The 22,743-nt window shown below is 41.6% G+C and overlaps 1 protein-coding gene across 1 annotated transcript in view; it reads right to left on the bottom strand.

Annotated features, from left to right (window-relative positions):
- Positions 1–15,633, bottom strand: part of VWA3B (von Willebrand factor A domain containing 3B) — a 73,097-nt gene extending 57,464 nt beyond the window's left edge. Inside the window, 6 exon segments of the mRNA XM_041418037.1 lie at positions 1,245–1,414; positions 6,987–7,146; positions 9,493–9,743; positions 12,061–12,155; positions 13,730–13,948; positions 15,594–15,633. Of these exon segments, the coding sequence (XP_041273971.1) occupies positions 1,245–1,414; positions 6,987–7,146; positions 9,493–9,743; positions 12,061–12,155; positions 13,730–13,948; positions 15,594–15,633 (935 nt within the window).
- Positions 15,634–22,743: the final 7,110 nt, after the last annotated feature.

Below are 22,743 nucleotides of genomic sequence, written 5' to 3'. Positions count from 1 at the left end.
TGCAAAAAGACAACAGTGAGAATAGTATCAAACAAAAAATTCCTCTCAGCTCCCTGCCACAACCCTTTTTGCCTCTGTCTATACTATGTAAGAAACACTTTCCTTTAATAATGAAGGTATAAACACTGCCAAAAGAAAGTGAGGGATAGTGACTGGCAATGTCCCTGGTACCACAGAGGTACCATGATTCTAAATGACCACAATAATTTTAAACACACATCAGACCAGAGCAAATATAACGCTTTCCCAGTCTTGTTTTTGGCAGACGCTCCCATCTCCTAAAAGCTATTTCTAAACACAGATGGCTATAAAAGAGCTAAGCAGCTGCCATCTTACCAATTGCTCTGCTGTCATTTGGGAGATTTCTACTGTTGGAGGGCTTCCCACTCTTGCACAAACAACAGTGAAACAGAAAAAGCTAGCAGCAATTTCACAAGTCTGAAACTGTAGGGTGACTTCTGTTAAGCAGAGAAACACCTACTGACTCCTACTGCCTTCTTGCTGTTGAGCATGAGTTTGGTCTTGTGGGTTTTGTATTTGTTCATTTGTTTTCCTTATTTTGATAACAGAATCAAGATTTAAGTCGTCTTATCCATTTCTACTACAGGCTGATTCTCACCACATAGCTGATTCCCAGGATAAAGCAGACAAAAAGCCATGTGGAATATATTAATTTCCACCAACCATACCAAAAGGATGCTAGAGAGCATGTTACAGAACTGCTTTTCCACACAACCAGGCTTGAAGAATAACACCCCAACATTTTTCTGTTATTCCATGAGCTGCTCATTCAGGCCAGGCATCTCCTGTTCAGTACTGGTCTCTACGGCACTTGACCCAACAAAACTCTTGGATCTTTTTCTGGTGCTTGTGGATAGTAATGTAATGCTTTGTACTAATGTACAAAGCAACACAACAAAAACTTAGTTTAAGTTGTGACCATTTCTCCTGAACAGTTTTTTTCAGACTTCAAGAGAGAGGCAGATGACAGATGATTTTGGGCATAAAAAGGAAATAGCCTTTCTGCAAGCCAGTGAGAACATATGCAGAAAAACACTGGACTGTTTAAGTAGGGCCTGCATTCTAGACATATCTCTTAAGACTATTTCCATATCCCCATATCACTTACTGAACAGTTTTGTCTCATTTTCCTCATGGATTATACTCAGGTATGTCCCAATGCCATTTTTATCAGCAAAGAACTTCATGAATACTGAAATCTTTACTGTCCTTCTTCGTCATACCTGCCAGAGCCCAAGTGGCTCAACTCCTTCAGAAAAATAATCGTTTCATCTTCCCTAGCATTGAAAGACACCGTGTTGACTGGACAGGAGCCATCTGAAACCTTCTCAAGGAGTAGCTGCTTTGTGTCCACTGGAACATCCCCCACAGCAAAGTAATAAACAGCTTCAACCTGTCATTAAACAGAAAAAAAGGTAGTTGGAGGACACTGTTTTACATAAATGCCTGATACTTATTCAAGCATGGTTCTGTCTTCAGTATTGGTAGGAAAATTTGGTAAAACTGATGCATTACTTGGGCTGTAAGATTTTCAGACCTTTGGTTCTTCCTCTTATTTATGCTAGTAATTCAAAGGAAGGCCACACAAAATTTCCTCAAGTGAGACAAGAACCTGTCCCACAGTCCTGGCTCTGATTCTGCCCAATGCAAGCCTCTTTCCACAGACATTAACTGAAGCCAAAGAGAGGTGTAAGGAAGGACAACTGCATCATTATTCAGAAAAAGGCTCTGTACCATATGCCACTTTTATCTAGAAATGCTATGTTGGTGCCTTGCCAGGGCTGAAAAGTAGGAACTTTATACCAGACATAGTTTTACTGGCAGCATGTATTCTGAGGTTAGGAAATATGGCAATCAAGGGAGGTGATTTTCCCGTTCTGCTCTGCACTAGTTCAACCTCACCTTGAATATTGTGCGCAGTTTTGGTCACTGCATTATAAGAAAGACACTAAACTATTGGAGAGCATCCAAAAGAGAGCCAACAGAGATGGGTCTTGGCAAGAACCTCTATGAGGAGTGTCTGAGGTCACTTGGTCTGTTCAGCCTGGAGGAGACTGAGGGGAGACCTCATAGCAGTCTACAACTTCCTCATGAGGGGAAAAGAGGGGTAGGCATTGATTTCTTCTCTGTGGTGACCAGTGAGGGAATGGCATGAAGCTGTGTGAGGGAAGGTTTAGGTTGGATATTAGAAAAATATTTTATACAGACAGTGGTTGGGCACAGAATGGTGGTCACAGCATCAACCCTGCCAAAGTTCAAGAAGCATTTGGACAACATTCTCACCACATGGTATGATTCTTGGGGACGGTCCTGTGCAGGGCCAGGAGTTGGATTCAATGATCCTGTGGGTGCTTTCCAACCTAGCATATTCTGTGATTCTGTGATTGTTTGAAAGCTATTGTTGGTATTTACAGATGATTTGTATTTTTTATACTTCCCAAGGCAGAGGGAGCTTGGCAGTTTTACTATAACCCCACACACTTGTATTCTGAAAATGTTGTTACAAGAAGTGAGAGAAGCTGAAAAATGTCCTTTAGTTATTACTTAAATATTACATTATGAGGGATTTTATGTTACCTGCACTTATCCATGTAATGATCCTCATGGTGAGAATGTTTCTTGAATTTTCACCATCATTAAAAATCAATGTAATAAACAGCTATCCCATGATGACTTTCAAGACAATATGTGCAGTATATCAGTTCCACATCATGGTACATACCAGCAGATAAATACATGATAAATCATTGTTTAACTGAAAAAACATATTTGAATACACTCATCTCTGAACCCAGCATGGAGTGGATTATCCTCAAAACTATGCTAAGGCACAGGGAAAATAAGAAGCCAACATGGCTTCACTAAGGGCAAACCATGCCTGACAATTTGGTAACCTTCTACAATGGGGTTACTGACCACATCTACCTGGAATTCTATCAAGCATTTTACACTGTTCTGCATGACACCCTTGTCACTAAATTGAAGAAACATGGATTTGGTGGATGGTGGTGGATAAGGAACTGACTGGACATTGCACTCCAAGAGTCAAGGCAGACAGCTTGACGTCCAAGTGGAATGTCCATGGTGCTCCTGAGGGGTCAGTAGGGGACTGGCACTTTTTAACTTCTCTGTTGGTGACAAGGGCAGTGGGACTGTCCTTGGGACTTCAGCAAGTCTGCCAACACCACAAAGCTCTGTGGTATCTAATACTCTGGGAGGAAGGGATGCCATCCAGAGGGACCTGGACAGCCTTGAGACATTAAACAAAGTGAAACTCATGAAGTACAAGGCAAAGTTCAAGGTCCTGCTCCTGGGTAAGTGCAATTCCAAGCTCAAGCACAGGCTGGGTAGAGAATGGATTGAGAGCAGCTCTAAGGAGAAGGATTTGGGAGTATTGGTTGATGAGAATTTCAACGTGACCCAGCAAATGTGCACTTGCATCCCAGAAATCCAACTGTATCCAAGGCTGCATCAAAATTAGCATGGCCAGCAAGGCAAGGGAGATGTGTCTGCCCCTCTACTCTACACCCATGAAACCTTTCCTGGAGTACTGTGTCCAGCTCTGGGATCCCCAACATAAGAAGGCATGGATTTGCTGGAGCAAATCCAGAGAAGAGCAACAAAGATGACCACATGGCTGGAATACCTTTCCTATGAAGACTGAGACAGTTGGGGCTGTTCAGCCAAAGAAGCGAAGGCTCTGGGGACACCTTATAGCACCTTCCAGGACCTAAAGGGGCCTCCATGAAAGCTGGAGAGGGACTTTTCACAAGGACAAGGAAGAACGGCCTTAAACTGAAGGATGGTAGATTTAGATTAGATGCAAGGAAGAAATTCTTCACTATGAGAGTGTAAGGCACCAGGAACAATTGTCCAGAGAAGTTAGGAATGACCCATTCCAGGAAGTGTTCAAGGCCAGGTTAAATGGGGCTTTGAGCTACCTGTTCTAGTGAGAGGTGTCCACACCCATGCCAGGGATGTTGGAACTAAACAGTGTTTAAGGTCCCTTCTAACCCAAACCATTCTGTGACTCTATGATGCTATGAATAAGAATATTCTATATTCTATGAATATGAATCCCAGGATGTGCACCACAAAAGACAACTATCTGAGTCTGGGATGGCACTGAGGACTTGTCTCTGCACTCACATAATTTTATGTAGTAAAGCAATGTAGTATGCAAATTCAGTATCACCTACAAGTGTGCTCATACATTTCCACTATTGCCTTGGATACTGATTTGTATTCTAGCTCCCTGAATAATTTCTGCATTTCAAGCATCCTCCCTCATAGACCTTTTGGCACCTTCCTCAACACTGGAAGATGTCTATTCCAAGCAACACCCAATTTTCAGGCTGGATGAACAAAGCAGCACCTTGCCTCCTTGAACTTCTGGATCTTGCAGAGGAGCAAGATGCTCCATGCAGAAGGCAGGGGCCATAGTTACAGACTCCACTTATTTGGGAGCAAGCAGGACCAGGTGTCCTAGCATCACTGATAATTCTAGACAAATACTAAAGGTGAAGAGATAATTAATGTATTTTATTAAAGTACAAGATTAACAAAATACTTACTAGTTTAAGAAAAAGTTATACAGAAACAAAAATAACGAACTCTTGCACCTATCTGTGTTTTAGCTCAGTTTTACAAAGTTCCCTGTCTGCCTCCTCCAGCTAAAAAGCTATCTGAGCCTGCACACAGGTCTCCCAGATGAGACCCAGTCCTTGTACAACATCATGTTCCTACTGCTTTTGTTGAAGAGGCTCCTGGCCTAGAGGTATGCATACATATTTTTGCACAACCATTTTTCCCTATGTTCCTTCAGATTCACGTCTTCTCTCCTTCCCCTCTAAGACTGCCATTAATTCATAAACTTGATATTCAACAAGAATAGAAATTTTCACACTTTCTTCAATGGATTCACTGCCTGCCTCTGCAACTTTCAAAATGCTGACATTTATTGGGCATAGCTGAAAGAGAACCAACCCCACAAGACAATTTATAAAAATTATGAACCACAGATAATTCACTCTACTTAACTACAAACCCAGCAATGACATACCACAAAGGAAATGTTCCTCATAGGCTAGTTGGGAAAGGTTAAAACCTTTCAAGTGAGTCCTTCATATTCTGAAAATTGTAATTTATATATTTAAACAAGGAAACAAACTTCATATAAGAACAGAAAGGAGAACAACATGAACAGCTCTTCACAGTCTTGATCTTGGTGGGTAGGTGTTTTGGATAAGTGATCCACACTTCATGGAATGGCACCTACACAAAACTGGAGGCAGTTGTGGCAAATAGAGCTCAAAAGATTACAACATTACAGCAGATTGATCTTGAGCTTGGGATTTGCAGGTCATAAGGGAAGGAAATCTAAGGAATCACCACATATGGGAGAAAAGACCAGCTGAAGGAATGACAAGAAAAGCCATGTCTAGGGAAAAAAGAAAAAAAAAAAAAAAAGAAAACCAAAAAACATAACTGTTGTTTTGTGTTTTTTTGGAGCAACTTCTGTGGATGAAGCCAGTACTTAGGAATGAGTTATTCATGACTGCTCAGTAAGCAGAGCAGTTTTGTCTATGAACAAAATGGGGTATGCCCATCTGCACTACAGTGAACACTGCTCTTAAGTGAACTGTTAGTTATGAATGATAATGACTCTGTTTAGGAGCAACTGAAGTTTATTTTATGTTGAGCACCTGCCACAACTGATTCTCCCAGACTGCCTATTGGCCCACCAATATTTGGAAAAATAATAATACATATTTCATTGTCTGACAGATTTTAATTTCTGTTTATTCAAACAGAGACCCACCAGGTCCAACAAGACTTTTTCATCCAGACAGTGCTGAAATCTAAGTACAATTTTTTGGTCACTCATCAGGAAATCAGTATTAATACTGCAAATTGAAAATGCTAATAAAATTTACGAAGGGAGCATTTAAAAAAGCATTCATAAAAAAAATCTCACTGGTGAACAATTTGTTCCTTTTTACTCAGTGTTCCTTTGTACTCAGTTCCTTTTTAATATAAGTTTCCAAACATCAAGGCTCATCTGGATGAGAATCCAGCAACATAGGGAACCAGAAGGTAACTCAAGCAAAATTTACCTTCTTCCTCACACAATGTTCCAGAAAGAGATTTACATGAGTTAGGATTGGATCTGTGCACAGGAATGGATCCTAATAGCAGTGAAAACCAATGATCCTACCCCACAGACAGTAGGCCAAATTTTCCATTAAATTCAGGTGTTAGAGAACTGAAAGAATATATATTTTAAAGAAATACAATAAAATATATCTTTAAAAACACAAGTTTTAAGTTACTAGCTCAAATGATGGCATATATGTTTCATTTCTTGTGACTCTATTTTAATAAATAAAGTAATAGGGTACTTTTAAAAATGAACAGCATTTAATTACAGGAATAATTGTGCATGCTTTGTCTCTGTCCTGGAAGAAAGTCTAGCTATCACCTAGCTGATGAAAAAGGATTTGTGTAGCCCTATCATAAGCTAATACTTCCATACATCTCTGTACTCACTATTTTGAATTTTAAATATAACTTTTCATGAGCAAGTTGGATACATATCAAAATAAAAATGGTTTCCCTGCCTTTAATAAAGTTGATACTAGAAATTTTCTCATAAACCTGAAGTCCTGAAAAACTTATATGGCAAAGAAAGTGGAAGGCAAGATGTTTTCTCTTTCCCTTAATGACTGAATATTATTTATTCTGGGTACTCTAGAAAAGAAAATAAACAAGTTTCTGAATTCAAAATACAGTACATTTACATAAAAAGACAATCATGCAGTTACACTTGAGGGGAAAAAAATCCTTTCCAAATGCTGCCATGAATATTTATCTTTGGAACATTGATCACGGCAAATCACAGCAGCCAGGCTAGCACTGAACACTCTTGGATTTACTTGGGCTTCTGAAAAGATGTATGAGCTTACCGCTTCATCACCCATGGCTTCCAGCAGAGCTTCAGCAGAGCTGGTGTGGCTGACAGCTGTCATATGCTCCAGCTTCCAGAGCCATGTAACTGCAGACCTTACAGTACGCTCAGACACAGGAGTACATTTCTGTTGCCACTTCATAAGATCCTGAGCAGCACTGAAAATGAGATTAACTATAAATCAGAAACAGGGAGAATCATGCTGGCAGAACAAGAGAGTGGAGCTCTGCTATTGTTACAATTCTTTTATGTTCTTAAATAAGAATTACAGTATACCACAGATACTAAATCTAGACTTGCAATAAAGGAAGCAGAGAAAAAATGAAACCATTAGAAAAATACTGTAATTTTACAAGACTTTTTTTTTTGAGACAACTGTTTCCAAAGTAGGATCAGAGGAGATAAAGTATTTTCTGTAATTTTACAAGACTTTTTTTTTTGAGACAACTGTTTCCAAAGGAGGAAACAGGAGATAAAGTATTTAAATATTTCCAAAGGATCAGAGGAGATAAAGTATTTAAAAAAAAACTTCCTGATTCATAACTCTTCTTATCATAAAAACTCAATCAGGTTTTTAAAATATGGGCATGAAAAAGAAAAGTGTATTCCACAGGTCTTGTCCCACAATTTGCTCCATGATCTTGGTGTCAGAGCAGTTTAACTGACACTTTTTTTGGTAGTACAGCTCATCTTTATCTAGCCACCAAAAATAAAATTTGTGACACGAGGATTTTTAGTATTTTAATTGACAAAAGACTGTAGTCTTAATGGAAGAACAGAAGTACAAAGCCAATCAGCACTTTTGCCTGTGCACTTGTAAATAAAAAGGCAGAAAGGAACTATAAAACCAACTGGTTCCAGTATCTGTGACATTCCATCAAGAACTATTTTGAAGAGTTTCCTGCAAATCTAAAAGACAAATGTATTACCCAAGATTCTTTTAAAGTAGTAATTTATATACTGTATTGTCTTTTGTTTCCCTCCTGCAAAAACAAACAAATTGATGAGCATAAGTATTGTTTCAATTTTGACTTGGCTTTGCAGTTCATTTTTTTTTTAAAAGTTCTCTGTTCTCAAAAACTATGGAAGCTATCTGCTTTGGAAAATATCTTCTTGGGAAAATATCTACTTTTTCGACAGGTTGCCCTGAGTAGCTGTGAATTCCCCATCCCTGGAAGTGTTCAAAGCCAGGCTGGATGGGGCTTTGAGAAACCTGGCCTAGTGGAAGATGTCCCTGCCCATGGCAGGGGGCTTGGAACTAGATGGTCTATAATGTACCTTCCAACCTAAACTTTTCTGTGATTTTATTATTCCCCTTTCCAAATTTCAGTAGTATCACAATCTAAAGAATTAAGATAGGGCACCTGAATCAAATCTGTAAGACAATGCCTGGGTAAAATAACATTAAGAATCACCATGTAATTGCAAGTTAACATTGTGGAGCCAATTTTAAAATTATATTACCTAATTTGTGCATCATTTTTTTCCACTCATCTATCCAAACCCAAGCTTACACATTCAAACTCTCATGCATATATGAGAGTTTTTGCAGATAGGTAAAATTTGAATAGCTGCTTCTATTCTTCTAACTAAATGCAAATTAATTTATTCCTCTTAGGGAACAAGCGCTTGGAAATCTTCTTTTGTTATGGAAATCTACTATTGTTTCCTAGTGCTGCTACTGATTTCTGTGACCATGGAAATCTGTAGAAATACAAATGGCTGTGCCTGTGCCTATGGCACTTGGGGGAGTGCACATTTAGCTGCAAGGGAGAAAGCTGTAATGTCTAAAGACACAAGAATGCAATAGGTGGTCAGATAGAATCTCACTGTTTCACTAATACTGCAACATCGGAAGGGTACTACTGCTGTTGCCAATCCTTCTGATTTTGCAGATGTGTTGGTATTTGTGTTCTGTTACCCTTTATCTGTTTTTCAGGGTAACAATGTCCTTCTGTTACATAGAAGTGGCAAGTTCAGCATGGCTATGGGTGAAAATCGATGGGAAATCTACAGATATTAGCACGACATGAACCACGAAAATTTGCAGTACAGAAAGTGCCTTACCCAAACATGTATAACATGCAATTCCTTTTTATTCTCCACCAATGGGCCTACATGGACTTCTTTGTGCGGCCTGGGGAGACCTGATTGTGGCCTTTCAGTACTTGAAGGGACTTAGAACAAAAATGGTGACAGTCTATTTAGTAGGGCCTGTAGCAATATGACAAGGTGTGATGGTTTTAAGCTAAAAGAACCTATATTCAGACTAGACAAAATGAAGAATTTTTTTACAATGAGGGTACTGAAACACATGAGCAGGTTGCCCAGAGATGTGGGAGATGCCTCATCCTTGGAAAGATTCAAGGTCATGCTGGATGTTGCTTTGAGCAACTTGGTTTAGTGGAAGGTGTCCCTGCCCATTTGCAGGGGTGTTGGATGAAATCACCTTTAAAAGTGCCTTCCAACCCAAACCATTCTTGATTCTGATTCTTTCTGCTTACCGAATGAGGTTGAATCTGGAAATTTGTATCACCTGCTCCACAAGCACCATAGAAAGTGCATCCCGACACAGATCAAATTCAGCTGGAGCTGCAGTGCCAAAATCCAACACAATGACAATGCACTGTTCTTGAATCACTCCAAATATCTGCCGGCTCTCACTGGTTAACCATTCCATTCGCTGCTTATATAGCTCAATAGCTCCAATTAGACAATCCACAAAATGAAGAATCAGTTCTTTTTTGGCTGTCAGCTTTATTCAAATAAGGGAGAGAAGGAAATTGAACATCAAAACAAATAATACAAATGCAGCCCCAAGCTTAGCACAGCTGCACAGCTAGTTTGTAAGTGTCAGATATGCCAGATAAGGTAGCAGTGAAAACAACCCATTTTCCTTCCACTGTTTCAAGAGCATATACTTGACAAATGCATCTAAGCTATAAAGAAAAGGCACTGCATTTTGTCCTAATTGCTTTTCATAATCTTTTTATGTGAGCATGGGACAGTGCCAATGGGTTGTCTGACTTGTCTGTCTCAAAACTGGAGCAATTAGAATGAGCTGAACAGAGGCGAGGATGTAGAAAGGACTGCAGAGCAGATGGGTGAACAAACAAGGACACAGAAACTTTGTACCTTCTCAGGCTAGAACTTTGACTGGCTTTAAAAAAAATTTTTACAGCAATACAAGGCAGCATACGGTTTGGTTCTAGGGCACTTCAATCTCCACCTTGTCTTTAGCATTTGAAAGAAAAACGTTAAATGTTTCTTGTTTGTACTATTATTCAACTAACAATGCCCAGCATTACAGATTAACTATTTGTGGGTAGGTGCGTAGGCAAATTTAGTTCAACTAACTGCAATCAACAACTAAAACTTCCAATATCTTTTCAGTAAAATCAAGTCTAGATTCAGTATTAAAATTAAAACCAGCACATCCTCCCTATGAATAAGTGCATACACATTCACCATGGCTTGTGAGTCTAAAAATGCACCACAGATTTCCCCAATATCTCTGTCCCATGTGAGCTGATTTACTTGTTGCCTTCTACCTCTAACTTCCTTTCCAGGACTACGTACAAAACCTTGGAAATACAAATGTTTTTAAACAAGAACATTTCTCAGGGAGAAGATATTTTGTGTGTCAGTCTGCACACTTCTCCCTCTCATTTGTATTTTTCTGTGTTCTTTAATATCAGCTCGGGCCCTGTAATGTGCCTCCCAGATACAGAGTCTCAGGCAGTCTGCCAAAGGAATGTCGGCCTGGGAAGGAGCACTTAGAAATCCAGTTTCCTCCTCTGACAGTCAGATTCATGCAAAGAAGTTTATTGCACTACACCAACCAAACTCCATCTTAAAATAAAGCAGTTTTCTTAGAATACTCCCTCTCACACGTAGCAAGCAAGTGCAGATTTCCATTTCTCTGAGGGCCAGGAAACTTCCGACTGTCCAGCCTAATTTTATTCATTCAGTTCATACCCATGTATTTTTGGACTAGCATGCCTTTTAGCACAAAAAACTACTACTAGCTTCTCCCTATCCCTATAATTTGCCTTTCTGTAGCATTCTACCCTTCTGTCTTCTTTCAGGCTTACATTTCAGCATCAACCAAGCCCTCTTATAAGGTCGTCACTCCACTGCCGCTCATCCTAGCAGCTCTTCTCAGAACCTACTCTGGTTTGAATTGCTTCCTCTAAGCCTGCAGTAATTGTATACAATGTTGTACTCAATATCCTAAAGGAGATCTGATCAGATTTTATATAGTAGCAAAAATGCCCTTCCTGCTGCTCACAGTATGTCCTAAGATTAAAAGACATTATGTAGATATTTCATACTGAATTAACGGGAATAAAATGAGGGGGAGAGGCTCCCTGAAATGGTTCTTTACCCATTTTTAAGCATTGTGACATCAGAAGTGACTCTAGTCATCAGAAAAAATGACAAGCCATTTGCTTTTGTAAAATCTTTTTATAAATTAACTCTTTCCCTCCCACACTCACATCTCTTCAATCAGAATCCATCCTCTTAACAATGGGGTTGCCAGCAGCTGTTGCTAAGACATTCCTTAGAACATGAGCCTGGGCAGAGATCCAGCTAGCTGTCTCTGTAGAATAGGCTGAGCCTTTTGTGACCTGCTGGCACTAAGCAAAGCACTGCTTTGCATTGGCAATGACAGAGCATTATGTCTTCTTATTTCAGAGTCCCCTTTGTTTTATTGATTAAAATTTTATTTTTTTTAACTGGTTCTGAGCATCTTCTCTTTAAGGGTTCCCTCTTTCAAGACAATGTAGATGTTGCTTAGAAACTGCAATCATGTCTGGAAAAGATTTACTGCAATGCTGCACCAAGGCAAGAGACTAAGATTTAGAAAGGAAAAAAGATATCTAATTTTTCTACCACTGATAGTTATCACTAACAGTTTGACAAAGCAGAAGAAAAAAATATCAAAAGATGAAGTTCTCACAAAGAATAAAAGTATTCTTTGTCATAGGAAAGCATTTTAGTCTCATCATTCTGCTACAGTGATAACTTCTAAGTGCATTGGGAAGGTACCACAAGTCAGCCACACTTACATTATACACGCTGCCATCTTGAGCTCTCTTGTACTGAGGAAACAGACCATCTGCATATCGAGAAGCCACAGGTTTCCCCAAGGTGGTCACATAATCTACAGTAAAATTTACAAAGTATCAAGTTGCTAATCTTCAGGACTACTTCAAACAGGTATTTTTCAGGCTGATGTGTATGTCATCCATGTGTGAGGCACTTGCATCAGTACTGAGCTTTTGACATTAAGAAACTTGAGAGAAATTCTAATTCTGTTTTTGTTTTATTTTCTGGTTGTATCTATGATGGGGCCCTGAGGCTTTCAACCTCTGGCTGCATCTCCTGCTGTCCTTGGCTGCATTCCCTGGCTGGACCCTAGACATGGTTAATTGCCTCGCCCTGCTGCAGGACTGTATCTTGTTCAGCGAGGGCATTGCCTGGGCTGCAGTCCCTTTTGGCTCCTGTTTCATTTTCCTCCCATAGAGCAGCCCTGCTTTTGCTGCTTCCTCCCAGTTTAGTCAAAAGTGAGGAAAAAACCCACATCTAATTACCTGTAGACCAAAAAGCTACACGGGACTTTAATTATTGTGAGGTTTGGGCAATCTCATAACAGGACTTGCAAATATTTGTCTGTCAAACCAAATACAAAATCTGGTACAGATAATGCTGTTCTCTTACACAACTTAATGGGTGCAGAAGTGAGTGCATCTAAGGAAAAGGCTGCACTCTGCACTTTCAGTAGCTACAAATCTTCTCCAGGATCTCCACTGATAGGAAAACATTAGGGGTGGGAATAGTTAACGTCATAAAGCAGCTATCTGTACACCATGCTGCCCTGCCTGCTAGTACATTCTGCTCCTAACACTGTAACAACTCTAACCCTGCTTAACAGCTTCTTCTTCATCTGCAGCATACAAGATATCAGGAATTGCGCTGGTGATCTTTGAATGCCCCATGGAGACAAGCCAGCCAAAACCTTAAATTATGCAGCCTAGAACTATGGCAATACATTACAATTCCTACTTCTCAGGCAGCAAGCTGTTCAAAGAAAAGAATATATTACCATGCTCTGCAAAGCACCATTATGGCAGTGGTTAATAATTATTAGCAAACTCTTCCCCTCCAGCTGTCAGATAACTGCAAAAGAACATTTTTCTATAGTCTGACTTTGCATGAAAATCAGACTGAATTCTAATTAAATTTAACTTTTTCCTTAAAGCTGGATACCCAGAAATAATATCCTATTCCCAAGCACGTTTACTAACCCTGAAGATCAATAGTAGATCACAGATTATGGCATGGCATACATTATGTTTGCCATCTGAAAGGAGACAGAGATCTTATCGTGTGTTATTTGCAAGAAAAAGATTAACAGTCTCAGCAGCATCAGCTATTTCTGAACTACAGATCTACTGGTGAGGATGTGAACTGCAGCCTAGGGTAAAGAAACAGTACAGTTGAGTAAGGAAAGGCATTCTCAGACCCCAAGTCCTTCTCACAACAAAAGGAGAAGGAGTTTCTCAGTTCTTTGAACTGGCAATATCAGCAACTGTGGATACAGCTTCCATTTCTGCCATTATCATAAGAGACAATGTGAAAATCTCCACTGTATACATTGGGGCTCAGAATGAGTGTGACTCTCTAGACTATTCAAAGTTGGGGTATTTATTATCCTATTATTGATTTGTCTTTTACCTTTCCTATGCTGAAATCCAGTCTGGGACAAAATCTGGGACAGGGACAATTTGTTTCTTTTGAGACCATAACGCTGAAGCCATTTAGAAGAAGAAACAAGGGACTGTACATCTGTTCTCCACTGACCAACTGCCAGTCTCCTTTTCTTCTCGTTTGATTTCTTCTTGTGGACCTCGTGGGAATCTTCAGGATCTTGTCTGTGCTTTAAATCAAAGGCATCTGCTGTAAAGAGAAATTAGGGAAACACTACATTTATATTTTAACCAAGCAATTTCAAAACCAAATGAGATTAACTTCTCCTTTCTTTACCTGTATTTCATGGTACTGTATATATGTATAGCTCATCTCTTGTTTTCTTTTGTTTTTTCATACTGAATAATGTCCTTAATCTGGAAAGTTGCTCTCAATCCTACACATACACTTGCTGTTACATCTTTCTATTCATCCATATACATTCACCTTCAATTTATTAAAGTAAATGTCTCTTGTATGTTGAAATTCAAGCCCTGAAATGTAAGTCCAGTTTGCCAAATGGCACTTCTTCCAACTCCTAAGACATCTCTCCTAAGTCTTGGAAATCAGGACACATAATAGGCATTCAAAGACTGTCAGACCATCACTACATACACATTAGAAGCATTATGCAATAAACAAGTATTTCCTAAAAAATTTATGTTGAACTCCTCCCATAAGCAATAGCATTGCCCCCAGAAGAACGTGACTTTATTGCAAGGCTGGTGAAATTCCCTCTGGTAACATCACTTGCCTCGAGTTTAAATGATGGTTCTGTCAGTTTCTGCTCTGGGCTGCGATGGATCATGTGTATGACAAGAAATCATGGACATGAAGGTCCAGGTTCCTTTTAACTTCTACAGGACATGGAACACACCTGAGCACAGCAGTATGGATTGCTAGGCTAGCTCTACTTGCATTTGGCAGCAGCAGCAGCTCAGACCCCAGAGTGCTGAGGCAGAAATGGAAGCAATGACAAACAATAATGCCTCTATTCTTCAGCACGGAGGTTCTAGGAGGATTTCGGTATTTCCTGTTCATTCCCAAAATACTCTGCATGAGCTAAGCTGGCTCTAGTTGATTAAATACCCTTGCTGTATCTAAGTTTGCTTTCTGTGGACTTTGGAAATTTCTGTACATTTTCCCCGGTACCAACATGATCTGGTGTGTCCAGTCCTCCATTGCCCATATACTGTAAACTGCCTGCAAATGTACTGCATATAACAAACTGGCCCAAAATACAAAGAAAGGTACTTCTGTCTCTGATGCCTCCAAAATAACCTTCAGCCTAGTATGGAATATGATCAGAACTCCCTGCTAAATTCAAGTATTATAACAACCAACCTGGTTCCAAAGGTTCATTAGATAGACAGTTCCACATTTAAAACTACATAAAGGAAATGAGACTCTTATCTTCAGAAATCATCTTTCAGTGACAGAGGGCTTCTATAAAGTGTAGACTAGCATGAGTTCTTTCACAGCCATCAGTCCTACAAGCAGGACACTGGGCTGGCATGCATGTAGAGGCTGGCATTTTACCAGCCCTCCTTTGCTCTGTACAGAAGCAGCAGTGACAGATGTTAACTCTAGAGAGAGGCAGGTGTAGGTTTGCAGCTGCTCGAGCTTTGAATACAGTCAGGCATTGTTTATAGTCACTTGAACAGTCATTCCCAGTTTCCTTCCCCAAAAATACATAAACGTCAGCACAGCACCCCATACACAGCCCAGGTGAGTGTGGCACGGCTTCAGAATGGCTTGTACAGCCAGCATGCACACCACAGTGATCCAAAGAAAACTGGAAGTTATCTAAGAGAACATGGAACCTATGCAAAAATAGTAATGAAATACTCACAGTCACTCCAGGCAAGTCTCTTAGATGGAACAGCAGTCATGATAGATCTCTTGACTGGCAGCTCCTCTTTGCTTTATTCTGAAACCCTGATGAATCACTGTTTTAAAAAATTAAAATATTGCCATGCACAGGTCAATATGAACTGGAGACTAGTTCCACATGCCCAGCCATTAATAAACCACAGAAGGATGAGATCAGGGCTTTCCACAAGCAAAAAACCACTGTAAAAATCATAGCTACTCCCCATCTCAAAAAAGGATGAAGCCAGATCTGACAGGGATCCACAAGCTCAAAAGCAGGAAATCAGGAAATTGGTAATATTGTTTCCCTTCCTTCACCCCAAATCATCATTAAAAAGCCAATATGCTAGAAAAATGAGTGTAGTGCTTTGTCATGTTGTCAGCCAGCTGTATCATATTCTATTATTGCTTTGCATTATACCTTACTGTAGTCGCATTTCTCTTCACAGAGAAAAGCAAAGAAAAACTTCCCAAGGATTTTCTGGGAATCACAGTGAGGAACCTCAGAGAAAGAAAAAACAATTCTTATCTCAATTGCCGATCCTCTTGTTGTGCACAAGTAGAATACATTATAGAAAATTATTGATCTGAAGGGATTTAGTAATTGGATTCTAGTGTGAGTGTTTTGATTCATTGACCAATTGAATCCACGCGTGTGACAGAACTGTCAGCTGACGAGATTTTATTCTGTTCAGTGGACTTGAGTGCTTGTGCAGATTCAGTTTAGATGTAATGTAATATATAGTAATATAATATAGAATAATATAGTATAATAAAGTAATTAATTAGCCTTCTGATGTCCATGGAGTCAGATGCATCATTTCTCCCAGACGTTAGGGTTGCCTTGATTTTACAGGACCTTACCTTTGCTATAATCCAACTGATGACAAAACCTCGGAGTACCTGAGATGCAATTTTGTGCAGAGATTCATAACTTTACCTATAAGACTACAAGATGAGTCACAAAGAAAAGGAATTATGTGTGTGAACTTGGTATAAGGCCCAAGTGTGAATAAGACACAGCAGAGGAACAGAAGACAAAATGCTAAACAAAGCAAGGTAGCATACAGTGGCTGAGCGTATTGCTTTGAGACATCAATGCTTTGGTTTTTCTTTTAGTAAGTAAGATGAATGAATGAGAGATATTTATGAATCACTAGCAGGCCGGCTGTTAGCATTGTCATCAAGCAGTTTTTCCCACAGTAAAGCAAAAACAGGATAAATATTTAAACCAAAGACTTAGCCTTCTCCCTCCTTCTTTATTGCAGAATACAACATGCTATCTATTTCTCTTATATGGATTTCAATACCCATATGGAAATATATAAACCATTCCAGTCTTTGTCCTGCTCACAAAGAAAGAGATGAACAGTGTGAAGGGCAGGGAGGACTTTAAAAAAGCAGAATTCTGCACCTTAACACCCCCAGTGTTGTGCAGCACAACCCCTGACTAGCCTTGGCATCAGGGTATTAAAAGGAAGCCCTTGCCATAGGGGAGCTGTGGCAGACAATGCCTATAGTGAAAGGCCACAGCAAGCCACAAGGCTTGTACCATTTTTCTCTCTACAGAAAAGTATCAGAATACTGTCATGGTAATAGCTAAGACACATTCTAGCATGCATCAGAGAATGAATCCCAGGTGCTGTCTCATTTTCCAGATGGCCAGAGATATGGCAACAGATTTTCCCTGGCCTTAGCCTCCAGCACCACCCCCAGTTGCTTGTGAACAACACCTGGACGTGAAATGTTAGCTCTGTACGAAAAGCTGCGTTTAAAAACAGATGAAGCAACTTCCAATGGAAACATTGAGTTTTACCTCAAGTCTTGGAAACTGTGAGCTCAAAACTCATGGTAGTTGGGATAACCTTCAGCCCAAGATCTGAATCCAAACAGGTTATTTTCAAAAGGTGAACCAGAGTTCATCTAGGCACCTCTACCATTTCTGCTCTGGCAGTGCAAACAAACTGCTAAAGCCATAACCCACCTCTGGCTTGGAGCGTGTAGCGTGTGAGGGTGGCAATGTTTGCTGAGGCCATTCCACCAGGCTGCCCCTAACAGGTGGGAATGCCTTGGGAAAGCCCACACCCCGTACAGCCCAAGAAGCTGCTCCACACCACCTGAAGTGCTGAAACCTGGATAAAGGGAGTGCAGAGGGCTGAGGCTGGTGGCTGCCCAGTGAGGAAATGGAATAATGGAATCACAGAAGAGATCAGGTCAGAAAAAAAACACAGTGGGTTGTCTGGTCCAGTTTCTGCTCAGGCAGGGTTACCCTAGAGCACATGGCAGAGGATTGTGGCCAGAATGTTCCTGAGTATCTCCAGGGAGGGAGATTCCACAACCTTTCTGGACAACCTGTTCCAGTGCTCAGTCACCCACACAGTAAAGCTCTTCCTCTTATTCAGGTGGAACTTCCCGTGCATCAACTTCTGCCCTTTGCCTCTTGTCCTAGTGATTGGCACCACTGAGAAATGCCTGGCTCCCTCCTCTTGGCACACATTTCCTCCGCCCGCCCCCCTTTAGATATTTATACACTGATGGGGTCCCTTCTCAAGCAGGGCAGAGGTGTCATAGCCAAACCACAGCGGGGCCTGAGGAAGAGGGGAAGAGCAGGACAAGGGCCACGTAGCTCACCTGGCCACGTCGCTCGCCGGCGCTGCGGCCTCCCAGAGGCCACCTGAGGCAACCGGCCGCGTCCCTGTATACACCGCATGGCAACGGGCGGGGAAGGGAAGCCGGGGCCTCCGGGGTGAAGGACCACGGCTCGGCGCCAGCCCTGCGCCAGCGCCGGGACCCGGCTGCCGCTGCCCTGCGGCGGGACCGGGGCCGCCGCCGGAGCCGCCTCCTCTCCTCCCCCAGCGCGGTGGCGCCCGCCCGGCCGCCCTCCGCCCTCACCTGCCTCCAGCCGCGGCCTCGCCGCCGCCTGCCCGGCCGCGCTCGGTGCCGCTGTGAGCCTGGAGACCGCCCGGTTGCTACGGCACGGCCCGGCCTCACCCCGCGCCCCAGCCAGCGAGCGGCGGGAGGGACGGCGCGAGGGCTGAGCTGCCCGAGGCCCGGCGGGACGGGCACGGGCGGCTCCGGGGCCACTGTCCCTGACCCTGCCACTGCCACTGCCGCTGTCCTTGCCCCTGTCCCTGCTACTGCCCCTGCCACTGCCCCCACCCTGCCCCTTCCCCTGCCGCTGCTGCCGCGGCGAGACCGATGCGGAATAAATACATCCTCAACAGGCGCCTGCACAACGCCGTGCATTCATTCCTTGGGGAGCTAGAAATACACGGGCCAACTTGGAGAGTTGCAGAAATCTATATATAGACCATTCGAGCCTTCTGGTCTCGTTAATTCTTAATTTAGGCTAAGCCGTTGACAATATTTATAACAAGAGCAGCCACGCATGTCCTTTCTTTAAGTCAGTAGAACAGTATACACTGGCTGGGGAATTGCTGTGCTCACACAATCACAGAATCAGTCAAGTTGGAAGGGACCACAGTGGGTCTTCCGGTCCAACCTCCTCAAGCAGGGGCAGCACATTGCAGAGGATTGTGTCCAGATGGTTTTTGAGTATCTCCAGTGAGAGAGACTCCACAACCTTTCTGGACAATCTGTTCCAGTGCTCGGTCACCCCTACAGTAAAGAAAATCTTCCTCATATTCAGGTGGAACTTCCTGTGCATCAGCTTCTACCCCTTGCCTCATGTCCTGGTGATTGGCACCAGTGAGGAGAGCCTGGCTCCCTCCTCTTGGCATCCCCCCTTTAGATAATTATATGCACTAATGAGGTTTCCTTTCAGTCATCTCTTTTCAAGGCTGAACAGGCCCAGCTCCTTCAGCCTTCTCCTGGAGAAGCCAAAATGAAAACTATTCTAAAATATGTGCACCATAAACCTGAACTTGGTATTAAAAAGCTGTTGTTGACATAAGATAACCAGAACCCCAGGTGTTTATTTGCAGTGTTTGGTCTGTAAATGTTTATGAGTTCAGTTTCCAGCTGAGAGACAGATAGGGTTGAGATTTGCACTTTACCTGTTTTGTTCTGGTTTACTATGCAATCACAGAGTAATGAAAGATCTGTCACTTTATAGGATCAACAGATCAGCCTTACCTACGTATTGATGTTCAGATGGAAACACACACCCACAGGCCATCCAAAGCATTGGCTTCAGCTCTCTGGGATTGGTAAACAGTGACAGGTAAGAGAAGTTCCTTATAAGGCATGCCATTGTTGGGATGGGAACATGAATTTCTGGAGCTCCAGTTTCTCACACCAAGAGTTTAAAGACTAGCCTAGGCATGGCAAATGATTTGCGCTTGCACAACTCTTCCCCTGAGGTATAGAAAAGGCATTTATTTCTCAGGCATGAAACAGTTTCCCATCATATCATTAAAAATAGTAGAACTGAATGTTCTCAGGATCCTTTCAGACACCATGACTGCCACAGCACAAGCTTCTGTAGAGACCCATAGTTTTGGGGGAAAGCTTAAAAAATTTCTCTTGTAAATGCAATGGATTTGTAAGTGGGTGCCCAAAAATCAAACTAGTTATTCTCGATTTTTTATGCTGCTTCCAGCGAATTTTTTACCCACCACTCAATATTCCTCACTCAGGTAATTTTTTATGCACTATACAGAAAAGCTCCATCCACTGTCATGCATAAATGTCTGTAAATGTAGTAATTAAATTTTTTAAAAAAGCAATTATATGTGCTGAAACTTTCCCTGCATAGAGTGTGCCAGAAACCTTCACTTGAGGCTTGGCTGCGCTAAACAAAATATGTTGCAAGAAAACATTCCTTAAAATGCTTTGAACTGCAGGGCTTATAGAACTGCCTGACAAGCCCAGGGGCAAAGGCTGACAAATGCAAAGCTACTTCTGGCTCCCACGGGCTTTGTAATCAACTGGCTGTTGTCTCTTAGGTGAAATTCTTAGGAAAATAAAATGCTCTCCGCATATCTCATAAACATTGTTCCCGTGGAAGCCCTGCCTTGGCCATTGCCAGCTCTGTAACTTGTGAAAATGAGGAATGTATTCTCCAGAAGCTGCCTGCTCAATGAGGCAAGGCTGAATAATAAAGGAGGTGGGGGAGCCAAGTAACTTGGAAGTGGGAATTGACTCCTTGTCAGTTGGGATGATAAAATTAAATCTGGAGCCATTCTGTCATCTGACCTTTAAGCTGAATGACAAAGTGATTTTGATGGGTGGAAATGTTATGACGTCATTGTAACATGCATCCTGAGATTGCATGAGCAAGCATGACTCTGTTCTGACTCGAGTACTTCACCTATGAGTAAATATATTTGATCAATATTTCTTACGGATAAAAATCAGAATTCTCATAATTTTCTCGGTAGTGGTGCTTAGAACAGGTAACTGTTGGCTTGTGTTTTATGATGATTCCTTTTGAAGCAAAACAAAGACATAATCCACTATTCTTCTGTCTTTCATTAAAAAAAAAACAAAAATCAAACCCCGACTCTTTAACATAATATCTTGTTTCTTTTAGATAACTGAAACCACATTTGACATAAACTTGCAAAATTTCTTTGTCCATGCAAAGCAGTGTACATGGTGCATCTAATCTAACTGCTCATATATTAACAGACTTTCTCTCATGGTACACAGGGATCAGTAGGTAAGGATACTTGTGGCACTGATGCTTATGGCTATGATAGTACAAAGAATGAAGCTTCACCAGGAAGTTTAATGCTGTCACACATCCTCCCCCAGAGTGTCATGCTTCCTGTTGACTCCCTTTCAAAGAGAAACAGGAATCAGTTGCAAGGGGTAAGGAAAAGAACAAAAACAAGCTGGACTGAACCTGGGTTAATGCTGTCCTTACACATTGTTTACAGTGATTGTCTTAAAAAAAACCCCTGCATACACCTAAAAACAGTCGATCAGCACAGAATATATAAAGCACAAAAATATAATGAAATAAGTAAAATACTCCTTTCAAGTGTATGTGGTTCTCAACCCTCAAGAGCCTCCTAAAAATTTCTAACAAAAAATTCTTCAGGTTATTTAGGAACCAGAGGTAAATCAGCCATAGAAGAACTGCCCCTGTCTAACAAACTATAATAGCTGTAGGACTAAACTGTTAGCCGTAGAGTGAAAATTAAAAGCTGGGCAGCACTTGTGAGGGTCTGGTGTCCATGTTTAAAAATCTAATGCCAGGCCTTGAGGAAAGGGAGTTGTGTTTCCAACAGAAGCCAGCAACTGGTTGTCCTCATCAGCCCACCCATGTTTTTGAGCTGTGCATGTCTCCTCTACTTAGTCATACATTGCTGCTTCCTGAATCTACCAGTGCAGTCTTGAAAGAAGCATAGTTGCTGAATATGCATATACCGTTCTTCAGCTGTCGGGGTCCGCTGTTATGTGTCTCTGCCCCGACACGGGGAAAGGTGGTTCTGGGCGGCCGCGATTGCGAAGGATGAGTCTGGACTCTTAGATTTTCGGTCTTCAGTTCTGTTTATTATCTCTTATCTACAAAGTTTTCTCTTTGCCCAGCCGAGGTCCGCTCAGCAGGACAGTCGAGTGCCCTCCCCCCTGCCCACAGGGCGGTTGTGTCTTTTATAGTAAAAATTACGTGTGACATATTTACCTTTATTTCCCAATACTATTCATCCTTATAGACAAGTGCACTTTCACTACCAAACAATCTCCAAGTGCCAACATCACCACACAAAATGGAAGACATGAAGAAGAAAGAAGAACACAGGACCACGCCCTGAATCCTCCATCTTGCCTTCATGACCCCCCTGTACCTATTTTTCTAAAATTTATATTTCCCTCCATAAAGGTATCATTCACACCCAAGAAGTTCTCATTTCCTCCGTCACAGGTTCTTCTCCTTTTGATGGATCGAAATCCAACCACCAAACCCTTTTGGCATCATTCCAGGGTTTCCGAGCCCCCCAGGGGCTCCCCTGGTGTCTCTGCACATCCACAGTGATGTGCTGAGATCCCACATTCAGCTTTTATTTTTATTTCTTCTTTTTACTTTTCTTTGGATCTGTATTTAACCAGAAGTGTTTCCAAACTGAAACTTCTCCATCCCTATGACCTTCTGTCCTCCAGTCACCACATGTAATATGGCTAGGTACTAATGGAGGTGACCTTGTCACTGAAGAGGCAGTGCT

Source organism: Onychostruthus taczanowskii, unplaced genomic scaffold (assembly GCF_017590055.1).
Source record: "Onychostruthus taczanowskii isolate IOZ18803 unplaced genomic scaffold, ASM1759005v1 scaffold58, whole genome shotgun sequence".
Lineage (NCBI taxonomy): Eukaryota > Metazoa > Chordata > Aves > Passeriformes > Passeridae > Onychostruthus > Onychostruthus taczanowskii.
Note: the sequence above shows the minus strand (reverse complement) of the source record. Positions and strands in the feature narration are given on the sequence as shown.